At 44.0% G+C, this 14,697-nt stretch overlaps 1 protein-coding gene across 1 annotated transcript in view; it reads right to left on the bottom strand.

Annotated features, from left to right (window-relative positions):
• The window catches only part of LCP2 (lymphocyte cytosolic protein 2), a 57,588-nt gene extending 43,689 nt beyond the window's left edge, over positions 1–13,899 (bottom strand). The window contains exon 1 of the mRNA XM_060238861.1: positions 13,591–13,899. Within this exon, the coding sequence (XP_060094844.1) occupies positions 13,591–13,668 (78 nt within the window). The 5' untranslated portion in view covers positions 13,669–13,899. The remainder of the gene's footprint in view (positions 1–13,590) is intronic.
• Between the last annotated feature and the right edge of the window lie 798 nt (positions 13,900–14,697).

Raw genomic sequence — 14,697 nt, 5'->3', positions numbered from 1 at the left:
CTTATGTTCTTATGTGACACAGAGTGTTGGACTGGATGAGCCATTGGCCTGATCCAACATGGCTTCTCTTATGTTCTTATGTTAATCAGCTCTCCTGTGTTCAGGATGGTCAAATATAATGCGTTTGGCTGTACATGTTCACACCATAAAATTATTTTTGTCGTTGTTCAAAGCATTTGCCACTTTAAAAAGTAAACGTATTCTACAATACAGCCACAGTACTGACTCAACAAAAGGAATGCCAATTTGCCGAGTTTTCCCTCCCGAGAAAGCGATTTTGTCAAGCTGTGAGATATAATAGACAGAGAAAAATCTATTATGTTCCTTTCTCACAAAGAATGTAATTTCATTGTATGCTATGGATCATGTATGGATAAGAGAACAGCAATAATTTATAGACTATTCTTATTTTCTAAGTTTTTTAACAGCAGTTTTGAATATAAAGGCACCTGTGCTGCATAAGAGATGCTGGTTTCCAATATCAGCTTTCTCCGAGGAAAGGATTATTTCCTATATTACGAGAGTAATAAAACTTTTATGCTTAGAACTCAAGATCTTATCACAGGGGTATAAGTTACATTCTTATGAGCTGCCCCTCAAACTAAAGCTAAGCTGAAGCTTTTTAGTTTTGGTTTCAAAAGTACTTCCAGTTTTTCAAAAGTTGCCTTGAATATTTCTCCATTTTTTCTTTCTTTCAAATATTGGAAACCAAGGGCTGCTCACAGGGAACTTGTGTGGTAAATTTTTACCCTTTCATAGAATCCAGTGTGTAAATTTGGACTAGTCATTCTAATAATAATAATAATAATAAATTTTATTTCTACCCCGCCCTCCCCGCAAAGCGGCTCAGGGCGGCTAACAGTAAGTAATATATTAACATAAATAGTAAAACATTAGATTAGCAATTAAAATTACACATATAAAAACCCGTTAATTCAGTTAAAATACTTAATTTACAATTACATTATATATATATCTGGCAGTAATAGCTGTTCTAGCGCTGATTCTGCCAGTTTAAATGGTGTTAAAGATGGCGGTTCTTCGTTCATTGCAACTCAGCAGTCCGTATCATTATAGGCGTATCTAAAAAGGGCAGTCTTGCAGGCCCTGCGGAACTGGTCGAGGTTCCGCAGGGCCCGCACCTCCTCTGGGAGCTGGTTCCACAGTGCAGGTGCCGCAACTGAAAAGGCTCGCACCCTGGTGCTTTGGAGCCTGGCCTCTCTCGGCCCAGGGATGGTCATTTTGTTTTTACTTGCTGACCTCAGTGCCCTCTGGGGTTCATACGGGGAGAGACGGTCCCTTAGGTCTCACAGGGTTATTGTAAGGATAAAAAGAAGGAGAAGAGAAAAATGTGTACCACCCTGAATTCCTTGAAGAAAAGGTGGAACAAAAATGTAACAGATAATAGAGAGACAAATAGGGAGCTCAATCCCATTTTAAAACTTGGTGCAAATACGGCTAAAGTAGTATATGCAACTAGGCTGTGGTTGTGTTAGTTGTCTGTTGTGCCATCTTGGGTTGCCAGGTCCCCTGACCTTGCCAGTGGGGGCTTATGGGGGGGCATTCCATGGGGGCACAGGGATGTCCCATTACCAAATAATGTTTTGGACCACTTCTGGTAAAACCACAAATGGCCCAAAAAACAGAAAATGGGACACAGGCATTTCAGTCAAATGACTGTCACAACCACACAATGGGACACAGGCATTTCACTCAAATGACTGTCAGCCATTTCATGGCCAGTTTTGCACTCCCCCCCCCCTGCTTCTAATTGTGGGGAGGGGAATGAAACTGGTTGCTGAAAAGGCTTGCGGAGTCACTGAAGACTTGCAGCCATTTGATTGGTCCCTTTCACTTCCCCTAGGGACCACTCAAATGGCTGCTTTGTGGGTGACACTTCCAAAAAAAAAAAATATCGTTTTGGGGTGGGATTCCTTCCTGCTGGCCAGCTGGCTGGTGGTGGGGAAAGGTAGAGGTAAATGTAGTCCCCTGTGCAAGCACCAGTTGTTTTCAACTTTGGGGTAATATCGCATCACAACGTTTTCACGGCAGACCTTTTACAGGGTGGTTTGTCATTGCCTTCCCCCGTCATCTACACTTTCCCCCCAGCAAGGTGGGTACTCATTTTACTGACCTTGGAAGGTTGAAAGGCTGTCAACCTTGAGCCAGCTACCTGAACCCAGCTTCTGCTGGGATCAAACTCAGGTCATGAGCAGAGAGCTTGGACTGCAGAACTACAGCTTTACCACTTTGCCCCACGGAAGCCCTCCCTAAATTGGAGATCCCCTGCCCAGACCTGGGGTGGGGCTGGGATCTCTAGTGCATTCTTAAACAAAGTACAACTTAGAACAGCCTTGGGGGGAAAATACTCAAGACTTCTAAGACACACTCACTGTCCATCCATACTTACATTAGTCTTTTGTGACCTGAATTTTTAATAAACTACCTTTTATAAGACTTTGATGTCTGGTCATCTAGAAGTAGAGTGCTCTCTCTGGCTTGGTAAATTCCTGAAGATTTGGGAATGGGGGATCTTAGTTATCTTATTTTAACAGGGATGTGATGCTATAGCTTCAGTTTCTGAAGCTGACATTTCCTCCAGAGGAACTGTAGTCTGGAAATCAGTTGTATTTCCAGAAGAATTTCAGGCCCTTACTGGAGGTTGGCAACCCTAGACGCTAGAAGGGATTCTTACGCTCTACATGTGTCTTGACAAGGAGCTATTCCCAAATGTGCTTTAGCATTATACTAACCAGTTGCAAGCGATCTGGGATAAATTCAGTTGCGGGGTTTAGAGTCTGATTACAGAAAGAAGTAGATCTACAACTTTCTCCTCTTAGAATATTGTTGCTTACATGTTAATAAACAATATTCCCAAAGTACAGCCACTTTCCACTTTTTGCGCACATGCACAAAGTGCATACGCGTGTGTCACACACACACACACACACAAACACACACACAATTGGACTGCAAAACAAGAGCTGCAAGAAAGTATTTTAAGTGTTCTGAAAAGATATAATTTCTCTGGGTAACAGGTGACTTGTCCTGATAAAGTAGAGACCATTTGCCTCACCGCAGAGAGAGACGCCATCGAACAAACCCAGACCAACAACAAAATGTGTAACTCATAATGTTATCATTATAACTACTTTTCAAGGCTAACAAGATGCAGATAGACAAGTGAGTATTCGGAATGATATTATGGACTTGTTGAGATGTCATATAGTTAACGTATATGATTTATGCTAAATGGAATGCTTCTGTTTCTACATTGATTACTTATTGTAATGGTATAATAAACAACCTCAGTAAAGGCGTAGGCATGAGCACGATCCTTACGAAAGGACACCAGGTAGACCATAGGGACTGTGCAGAAGGAAAGGGAAGGTTAAGAAAGAATCGGTTTCAACGCCATTGCAATAATTTGGCTTTGCAAATGATTTGATGAATGATTACATTCAGAGAATGTCTAAAATGCTGCAGCAGCGGACAGTCTTCCTGTTCTCCTTTTATCCGAGTGAGATGACCCAAAGATGTTAGTGTTGAAGGGCCATGGAGTCCAATACAATATGCTACCTCTGGTGGTATACAATGGCATAATGCATTCTTAGTGTGCTGTTAAGCCGTAGAGGACAACTACCCGCAACAGAGTCAACAATGCAAATTGCTGCTATGGAGCTTAGCATTGAAATTAGACATAGTCAACTTATTTTATCATCTCAATGATGCAGTGGCTTGTTCATAGTCATGTCGTTAGCCTCTTATTTAGTATCATACTGAAATGGCATGTTTATTTAGTATACTGAAACGGCATGTGTGTACTTACTGGAGCCTCTTATTTAGTACACCGAAATGGCATGTGTGTACCGGAGGATACAAATCGTTTGTTATTTCCATCTGAATATTCTGTTCTTCATCAACCCTGAACTATGGGATAAAGAAGGAGGGTGGCTTTGTCTGTCCTTCCACGTGTTCCTGGTGTAGACGCTGTCACTTCTGAATTTATCTACTTTGTATTGGGTTCCAGAGGCATGTTGGGGACATTGATAACGTTTTTCCCCTGACAAAAACTTTCTCATTCAGTCTGATTTAGATGTCAGTCAGAGGGTAGATCCTGTCTGGGCAAATTGAGGCAGCCTCTTGTCAGAGTTCTATGGTTGCTTTCTGGTTGGTCTCCCAGACTGATATCAGTAGAGTGCTTTGGATTGCGAAGTCTACTTCTTGCAAACTAGCTCTTTGTCCATCCAGGCTATTGAAATTATGCTGGGAGAAAGTGATTTGGGGAAGATTATTAAGAAATCACTCTTTCTCCACAACTAAACCATCTGTACACATAAATGCATGAAGCTGCCTTATACTGAATCAGAGACACCTAGTCCATCAAAGTCAGTATTGTCTACTCAGACTGGCTCGCACCTCTGGCAAGGCTCAGCTTAATAATGCAAAGAGGGTGGGGAACACAGCCACTCCTAATCCATCAGCAACAATCACCTTCAATCACCTTCACCTTCAGCCCACTCAAACCACACAGACAGCAGTTCCCCAGCAACCACAAACTCAGAATTTTCAGCAGTCACACAAACTCAGAAATTCTCAGCAACTTCCCCAGCTTATATCATTTATTCTCTGCTTTCTCTCAGAGCTTCTCTGCTCTCTCTCAGAACTCTCTGAAATTTCATACCTTATGAAATCTTGTCAAAGAAAGTACACACAGCACTTCCATTGGCAAGTATTTCCATAGATTGGGAGGGGCAACAGAGAATACTATGCCTCTTACAGATACCAGATGTATTCTTCAAAAGGATGTAATCACCAGCAGAAGACACAGCATGGACCTCAACTGACCTGTGGGTGTTTACTAGGAAAGGCAGTCCTTTAGATGTGTGAGTCTTTATAGGTCAAAACCCAATGTCTTGAACTGGACATGGAAACACACTGAAAGCCAGTGCAGTTGATTAAAAAGTGATGTCACATACATGTAATGCTCTCCCACAAGAAAGATTGCTGCATCCTGGATCACTGCAGTTTTTAAGTTATATTCAAGTGCTGCTTCATGCAGAACATATTACAATAGACCAATCTGGAGAATGCAGAAGTGTGAATCAATTTGGCTAAACTGGTACAATCAAAGAGGGGCATGGAGCTTTCGATTTGATTTGGCATTCCTGGCCACAGTACTTATCTGTTTCTTAAAAAGAAACTTTCCTAGGTTCTTCACATGCTCAGAAAAGGACAAAAGGGTACCATCCAGACTAGGCAGATCAATCCACCCCCCCAAAAAAACACTTCCTTTTCTATTACTGTTCATTTGACCCACTGGTCTTGAACAGCCACTAAGAGTTTATGTTTAAGGAACTAATGGGATGCTACCCACATAATGAGATCTCCCCAACAAAATATGATGAGGTTTGTGCAGCTGCTTTTGAATGTTTCTATATTTCTACAAAGGCAGCCAAAAATCTAATCACCCTGTATGTAACCTATCCATCTACACTGCTCAGTAGCTTAGGAGTCTCAGCAGTTGGAGAAGCAGAGTCCTTACTAAGTAGGGAGGAAAATCAGCTCCTTGGTCCTTACCTTTCAGGCCTTTATGGCCAGGACAGCCTATTTGACCCCCCCCCGGGCTCTGAGGTCTGCTACTCAACATCTTGTGATCCCTGGTCCTAAGGATGCCCGACTAACTTTAACAAGGGCCAGGGCCTTTTTGGTCTGTACCCCTATCTGGTGGAATGAACTCTGCCTGGAGATCCAGGCCCTGAGGCACTTATCCAGGTTTTGCAGGGCCTGCAAGATGGAGCTCTTCTGCCTGGTTTTTAACTGGTCCAGCGGGCATCCTTTGAAAGTCATTGCTTCCCCCAGCCCCTTATCAGCACCTTATCATCATGGTGTTTAAGTTGTGTTGACAGCTACCAGCCTACATGCTGTTGCATGGTTTTGCTTCCGATGCTTAACTATTGTTTACTGTTTGCTGCCTCTGATTTGATAATACCTGTTTTTATGGTGCTGTTTTAATTTTGATTTGTGGTTTTTTAATTCTAATATGTTGTTTTTATTGTTGTTCCTTGATCTTCAAACAATTTTATTAGTAACATATGGTAATAAATTTCAATTTCTTACATCATTAATAATTACTTTTTTATCTATCCCATATATTACTTTCTACCCACCCCTCCCCCCGTTACTTGACCCCCACCAGTGTTATATACTTAAAATCTTAATATTAAAGGTACCCTTTATTAATAAAGGTTGTAATAAGGGTAATATGTTGTTTTTATTGTTGTAAGCTGCCCTGAGCCTGCTTGCGGGATAGGGCAGAATATCAATGGAAAAATTAAATTAAATTAAAAATTCCAAGCAGCTTAAAAATATGTGGTCAATAGATACAATGTGATTAAGATCTCAATTGCATGTTCTATCCGCATATGGATAACCTGTCAAGACTACAGTTGGCAGAGCATTAAGATGTGTCAAATTAAGAGCATGTCTATATTTAGTATATGTTAGATCACAATTTTTAATTTTTAAAACATTGGGATGCTAACTGATAGGGGAATGCCAGCGATAAAGGTTGACAAAGGTCGTTTTCGCACTTAGCGTTTGCTCCCCTTATTCCACGGCGCAATTATGTCCGGCTCATTTTCCTCGTTTTCGCACATGGACTCATTTGCGGAGTCGCTTTCCATGAAGCCCCGGCTCAAATCGTTTTCCCACTGGCATCGACTTGAGTTCGATGCCCTGTCAATCATTTTTTTTTTAAGCGCAAGTCTGGTTGCGTAAGGACGTACTAACGTAACATCGGCAGTCACAGCTGTTCCTTCCCCTTCTTTTCGTGGACAAACCACATCACGTGTGCTGCTGCTGCTTATGGATTGGCTGCAGCTGTAGAATCCTCCACAGCCCTTTATGTATTAACAGAAGCATTCACAGTGGAGAATCCTAGCACTAGATTCCCCCCCCCCCCAAATTCTGAAGTTGCGAAATATCGCAATAACGAAGAGAGAGAAATCGAGGGGTTTGTGTGTGTGTGTGTGTGGCAGCTTCTTCCTTTCCCAGCCTCGCTCCCTCCCGGGTGGCGAAGCTGGGATTTCCTCTGCGCTCTTTCCCCTCCCTGGCTGGCGCTTGCAACGGGGACCTGACTGATTCCTGCCGCCAGAGCTCCCCCCCCCATTCTCTCCTTCCCCTTCTGTGGCGCATGTGAAGAGCGAGCTCGCGTCTATTTTCTAACCGAGCGGAATGTAGCCAGGGAGAAGAATGCAGGACTCCAACTTCCCATTTTATACATGGCGATTTTGTGCAGGTCCAGAAATCCTGGTGGCACAGCTGAGGGAGGCATTGCCTTTTTAAAACACACACACATGAACGCTTTGGCCCACGCCAAATTTCTCCCCCCCCCAACAATGTATAATGCAATTGCGAGATAACGCAACAGCGAAATAATGCAGGAGGGGTTTTTTTTTGTTGTTAATTTCAAAATATCGCTATTACGCAAGAAATATGAAGTTAAAAAAAAAATGGCCGTGCGGGCACTTTTGGGAAGCGCCGCGAAGGGCTGATGATTGGCCAAGGGGGTGGATGGGGTGGGAGGACGGAAAGGGAGAGGGTGATGCCCACAAAGCAGTCGATCCGGCGTGGATGGATTTCCCACAGCAAACTCCGAGGAGTGGATCCGGTGTGGATCCGGAGGTTTTCAAAAACTCCGGAAGGAGGTGGATCTAGAAACTCCGGCGTGAAACCCCTGCAGCACCGGAGCAAGACGCAGCGCCGGAGCAACAGGTGCGAAAACCAGGAAAAGATCCGGAGGTAAATGGGGTGCTACACCGGAGTAAATGCTAGTGTGAAAACGGCCAAACTCTTTTTGACCTTATTGCTGTATTTTTATGAACCAGATGTTTCAAAAAACATTTCAATCAGATATCTTAATTCATCGACATTCACTCTCCCCATCAATTCTATTGAAATCCCCAGGCACATTAGCTTATCATTCAGCAATTTATCCCACTTGCTCTTATGATTGTCTAATTTAATAAGACTAAGCATATTTAGCTCTGGATCTGATTGCGGTATAACTTTAAATTTAATGCCCTCCTCCATGTCTTAGCTTCGTAAGAGATTTCACCCACTTCAGTTCTTCGAACAACACTGGCCACATGCATGCCCCCCCCCCCAATATACCACAAAGAAAGTTAATTAAGTGGTCAGCCAGTAACCTCAGTAACAGCCTCTATTTAGCCACATATAACAAATGACCAGCTGCCTTAGAGTTAAATGCTCTGAGCATTGAAGGTACATATTGGTCCATTTTGCATAGACAGCTTACCTCTGATTTACACCGAAGTCGAGTTGATTTGGTTTACTTTTAATGCCGTGCCTGCATTCTACATCTTTCTCTCTCTCTCTAATTTCTGTTGTGTATATATTCTACATACCAATGAGAAAATGACCACTTGGTTGGAGAGGAGGCAGAGACATGAGTTCCCCCCATTGTTATTTAGAAATAACAAAAGGAGATGTCGAGATGGTAAATTAAACAAAGAAAGTTCTACAGCATTATTCTCATGTTTGAAATGTTTGTGGTCAGAGTCAATTTAAAAGGAAAACTTTCCCCCCCTCAAATACAAAATAGCCCAGCATCTAAACTAAGCAATTACTTTGAACATATGAAGCTGCCTTATACTGAATCAGACCCTTGGTCCATCAAAGTCAGTATTGTCTACTCAGACTGGCAGCGGCTCTCCAGGTTCTCAAGCTGAGGTTTTTCACACCTACTTGCCTGGACCCTTTTTTAGTTGGAGATGCCGGGGATTGAACCTGGGACCTTCTGCTTACCAAGCAGATGCTCTACCACTGAGCCACCATCCCTCCTGCATATGAAGCTGCCTTATACTGAATCAGACCCTGGGTCCATCAAAGTCAGTATTGTCTTCTCAGACTGGCAGCGGCTCTCCAGGGTCTCAAGCTGAGGTTTTTCACACCTATTTGCCTGGGCCCTTTTCAGTTGGAGATGCCGGGGATTGAACCTGGGACCTTCTGCTTCCCAGCAGATGCTCTACCACTAAGCCACTGTCCCTCATCTCCTATTTCAAAAGACATGCATAGCGTGAAACTGACCAATAAGAACAGACCAATTAGCCTGCTGGGGGAGAGGAGGGGGAAAGTCCGAGGAAATGTTTCTGCTTTTAAAGGTATGAAAGCAAATTAAGAGGAGGGGAGGGGAAATACTGCTCTGAAAAACCGCTCTTGGAAACTACGGAGATACAGAGGAGTGACAGCAGAATGCTGGGAAAAGGATGTGGCAGGAATTTCAAAATCAGATGGGAGAGTGAGGTGAGTGTGTATGTGAATATGGAAGCAGGTTTTTAAAGCAACGGAGGTGGGAGGTGAGAGCCATAGTAAACACAAAAGCAGAAAGGGTCACAGTCCCCCTGGTATAAAAGAATCTAGTGATTGCTTTCCCAATGCTCTTCACAGCACTTATTACTGATGTCATGTGAGGTCTCCACAAAAGATTAGCACTGAACAATACTCCCAGCTATTTAAACTTAGTGACCTGTTTATTTTATTTATTGATTTGATTTGATTTATATCCCGCCCTACCCCACCGAAGTGGGCTCAGGGCGGCTCACAACACAAAAGTTCTAACAACTTTGTCTGTTGCATAAGCAGACCAGCCTTGGTCCATTTACCAACAAAACTCCCCTCTGCTTTCAGTTTCAGTGTATTTACCCTTATTTATTTAGTTTTTTTTAAAGTATATGCTACTTTCCCAGAGACCTGCTTAAGGCAGCTTACAGCTAGCATAATACAGTGCCATTAAAAGACAATAATAAAAAAACAGGCCACTTCCATTAAAACAACCAGGGCATAATAGTGGCCTAAGACACTCACTGAGCAGCCTAAAATTATGTAATCAAAGTATCCCAGGACCAGAAGCAGATCATAACACTTTTAAAAGACAAAATCCCTTAGCTAAAAGCCTGGTTAAAAAGGAACATTTTAGCTTGGTGCCTAAAAGAAAGTAAGCTAGACACCAGGCAAGCCTCATGGGAGAGGGCATTCCAAATGCAAGGTGCCACCACAGAAAAAGCCCTGCCACTGGTTGCCTAATCATAGTCTTCAGGCTCTGGCTCAGGATCGAGACCACTGCAAATGGATGAGTAGACAAGGAAATATATAACTGGATGCTGGGGTTGTTTTGTAGGGAAAAAAGGTGGTGGAGCTCATCCAGGAATTGTTATGCAGCTGCACATGATATTCAATGGACAAGGAGGTGCAACTCTCAGGAGGAGGAGGTGGAACTCTCAGAAAGATTCAGGAGCTGTGCTCCTGTGAGCTCCCACTGAATCTGAGGCCTGACTGGATGGCATTACCATATCGATGACTCTAGAATTCCAAATTTCTCACTCAGTGGCTTCCTATACTAAAGAGCATGGCTAATAATGACAAACCTTGCATGACCTCACAGGAAAATCCCCACAATCTTGATTCTGCTTCACCCAAGGGAACTCTTTTCCATCTCTTGATTAGGAATGGCTGAACTAACCGGAGGGCAGTGTTCCCTCTAAATTAAGTTAGCGGGAGCTAGAAAATGCTCTTTTAACACTTTTAAAAGACAAGTTGCATAAGCAGACTAAACTAAGAAGTCTGTGACGAGTGGGGAGGAACACTATTCATGGCTTTTTTTTTTGCTGTTATAGCTCTTTTTTTTGCTGACTTATGGTGACCCTGTGGGGTTTTCAAGACATGAGACATTCTGAGGTTTTTCTGGCATCGCCTGCCTCTGTTTTGCAACTCTGGATGTTCTTGGAGGTCTCCCATCCAAATACTAACCAGGGCTGATCCAGCTTAGAGCTTCCAAGATCTGACAAGAATTAGCTAGCCTGGGATATCCAGTTTAGGGCATAGCTATTCATAGCTATTATCAACCAGCACTATTACCCACCAGAGTGAACGTAACATACTATATTTGAACACAGCTATGAAACTTTGAACGTTCTGGGATTACATGTGAATGCAAATAAATATATAAATTAATTATGTTTAAGAGTACAAACAGTTCCCTGTGTGGTAGGGAAAAAAATACATGATGCAGAAAGTCTGTGAGATGGGCCAGGCCACATGGAGGCAATTTAGAAGAAGAAGAAGAAGATATTGGATTTATATCCCGCCCTCCACTCCGAAGAGTCTCAGAGCGGCTCACAATCTCCTTTCCATTCCTCCCCCACAACAGACACCCTGCGAGGTAGATGAAGATATTGGATTTATATCCCGCCCTCCACTCCGAAGAGTCTCAGAGCGGCTCACAATCTCCTTTCCCTTCCTCCCCCCCACAACAGACACCCTGTGAGGGAGATGAAGATATTGGATTTATATCCCGCCCTCCACTCCGAAGAGTCTCAGAGCGGCTCACAATCTCCTTCACCTTCCTCCCCCACAACAGACACCCTGCGAGGTAGATGAAGATATTGGATTTATATCCCGCCCTCCACTCCGAAGAGTCTCAGAGCGGCTCACAATCTCCTTTCCCTTCCTCCCCCCCACAACAGACACCCTGTGAGGGAGATGAAGATATTGGATTTATATCCCGCCCTCCACTCCGAAGAGTCTCAGAGCGGCTCACAATCTCCTTTCCCTTCCTCCCCCCCACAACAGACACCCTGTGAGGTAGATGAAGATATTGGATTTATATCCCGCCCTCCACTCCGAAGAGTCTCAGAGCGGCTCACACTCTCCTTTCCCTTCCTCCACCACAACAGACACCCTGTGAGGGAGATGAAGATATTGGATTTATATCCCGCCCTCCACTCCAAAGAGTCTCAGAGCGGCTCACAATCTCCTTCACCTTCCTCCCCCACAACAGACACCCTGCGAGGTAGATGAAGATATTGGATTTATATCCCGCCCTCCACTCCGAAGAGTCTCAGAGCGGCTCACAATCTCCTTTCCCTTCCTCCCCCCCACAACAGACACCCTGTGAGGGAGATGAATATATTGGATTTATATCCCGCCCTCCACTCCGAAGAGTCTCAGAGCGGCTCACAATTTCCTTCACCTTCCTCCCCCACAACAGATACCCTGCGAGGTAGATGAAGATATTGGATTTATATCCCGCCCTCCACTCCGAAGAGTCTCAGAGCGGCTCACAATCTCCTTTCCCTTCCTCCCCCACAACAGACACCCTGTGAGGTAGATGAGGATATTGGATTTATATCCCGCCCTCCACTCTGAAGAGTCTCAGAGCAGCTCACAATCTCCTTTCCCTTCCTCCCCCACAACAGACACCCTGTGAGGTGGGTGGGGCTGGAGAGGGCTCTCACAGCAGCTGCCCTTTCAAGGACAACCTCTGCCAGAGCTATGGCTGAACCAAGGCCGTTCCAGCAGGTTCCAGTGGAGGAGTGGGTAATCAAACCCGGTTCTCCCAGATAAGAGTCCGCACACTTAACCACTATACCAAACTGGCTCTCCAATTTTCTGCATCTTGCTTGCACTTTATCCCATTCTGAATAGCTCCTCTTCTTGGACTATTGCTGGAGATCTATTGTACGTATCATCCCCGGTATTTAGCTATTGTTGTGGATGAGACCCTGCTTTTTAAGTCAGTCTTCCCACCTTCCTCTAGAAGATCATGCGTAAAACCCTAAAGGTTGCCTGTGTGAGATTCTAATCCCATAGGACCTTGGAGACCAACAAAGATTTTTCAAGTTATATGCTTTTGAGAGTCAAAGTTGTGTTCATCAGATACATGTTGCCTGGTTCTGTTACTCAGAATGCTTATTTAGCTCCAACAGCATGCTAGGTTATTTCCAGAAAGTTTATAATCCATGTGATTTGGGTTGCCAAGTCCAATTCAAGAAATATCTGGGGACTTTGGGGGTGGAGCCAGGAGACATTAGGGGTGGAGCCAAGATCAAGGCTGCAACAAACATAACTGAACTCCAAAAGGACTTCTGGCCATCACATTTAAAGGGACGGCACACCTTTTCAATGCCTTCCTTCCATAGGAAATAATGAAGGATAGGGGCACCCTCTTTTGGGGCTCATAGAATTGGGCCCCCTGGTCCAATCTTTTTGAAACTTGGGGGATGTTTTGTGGAAAGACACTAGATGCTATACCGAATATTTGGTGCCTCTACCCCAAAAAACAGCCCCCCCAGAGCCCCAGATACCCTCGGATCAATTCTCCATGATTTTCTATGGGAATAAATCTCCATAGGGAATAATAGAGTTCCCAGCAGACATTTCCCTCCCCTCCCCCTGCTTTCTGATGACCCTGAAGTGGGGGAAGGGCCTCCAAACCGGGGGATCCCCTGCCCCCACCTGGGGATTGGCAACCCTATATGTGATGGTAGGCAAAGCAGATGAGGAGCTGACCGACTAGATGAGAGGGATGGGTTGAGGTGCAAACCACTAAACAAAAAAACCTGGCCTTTCAGGCTGGTGAATTTGGAAGTATTTCTAGCAAGTCCTGTGCCTCTTTCAGGAGAAAGTATTACAACAATCAAAATGGCTTCCCGGAGACTTTCCTAAAGTTACAACACGAATATTACTTGCAGTGTAAAGACGCAGCAGTTGAAACGAAATGCCACTTACCCTCTTGAAGTAGTCTGCCAGGTTATCTGGAGTCCAGCTGCCCACTTCTGACCGGTAGGGAAGCTGACGTGAGTCCATTGCTGTTCTTCTTGGCTAGCCAGTTACAGACATATGTGTGCTAATATTGCTAGGAAGCTAGATGTCAGACTCCCAGTTGTTTTTTTTGTAGGACTCCCAGTTGATTACCAAGATTGGGTGCGATCCAGTAAATCCTTGAACTCCCAGACTTTTGGCTTTCTTCAGAACTGCAGAATATGTTTAAGAAGACGACGACTTCCTCCGTGAACCAAACGGTCTCTCTTGTTTCTCAGAAAGCTTGTCAGCTAGTTAGGCAGCTTCACCACTTCCCTTTTCTGAATCTAAATGGGTAAACAAGGAAATCTTGCTGCCTATGCCTAAAGATGTGCCTAACACATCTTAAGGCTATGATTGTATGATGAAGCTTGAAAATGAGCAGGCAGAAACTGCATGACCACTGAGCAGGTCACATCCTGGTCACATCCTGATGTGAAGAGAAGCATCCTGGTCACATCCTGATGTGAAGAGAAGCTAGCTAGGCTACGGATGCCAACCTCCAGGTGGGACCTGGGGATCAGTCATAACTACAGCTCAATTGCAGACTACAGAGATAAGTTCCCCTGGAGGCAATGGATGATTTGGAAGGTGGACTCTGTGCCATTGGATTCCACCCGTATCCCTGACCTACCCAGGGTCCATTGCCAAATCTCCAGGAGTTTCTCAACCTGTATCTTGCAATGCTACCCCCTTATCACCCCACTAAGTTTATTACAATAGTGATATTAATACAGTAGATAGTAATTGCAGTAACTATTTTGAAACTCGCCTTTTGACTCAACTAAGGCAGCTAAGGAATAATTAAAAAGCAATTAAAGGAACAATTAAAATCTGACAATCTCAAATGGAGAAAAAAAAAAGCATTTAAGAAAATGCCGCAGAAATAATTAAAGCAACCAGATGCGATCAACCAAATAACACAGAGGTAGCAGAAACATACACAACCCTTAACACTAACCACAGACCCCCCCAAAGGGCACTCAAAAGATGAGTTTGGAGCCAGCAATAAGATGTCATCAAGGAAGAGAAAAG

Source organism: Heteronotia binoei, chromosome 5 (genome assembly GCF_032191835.1).
Source record: "Heteronotia binoei isolate CCM8104 ecotype False Entrance Well chromosome 5, APGP_CSIRO_Hbin_v1, whole genome shotgun sequence".
Taxonomy (NCBI): domain Eukaryota; kingdom Metazoa; phylum Chordata; class Lepidosauria; order Squamata; family Gekkonidae; genus Heteronotia; species Heteronotia binoei.
The sequence above is the reverse complement of the archived record's forward strand: the minus strand, read 5'-3'. Positions and strand labels throughout refer to the sequence as shown.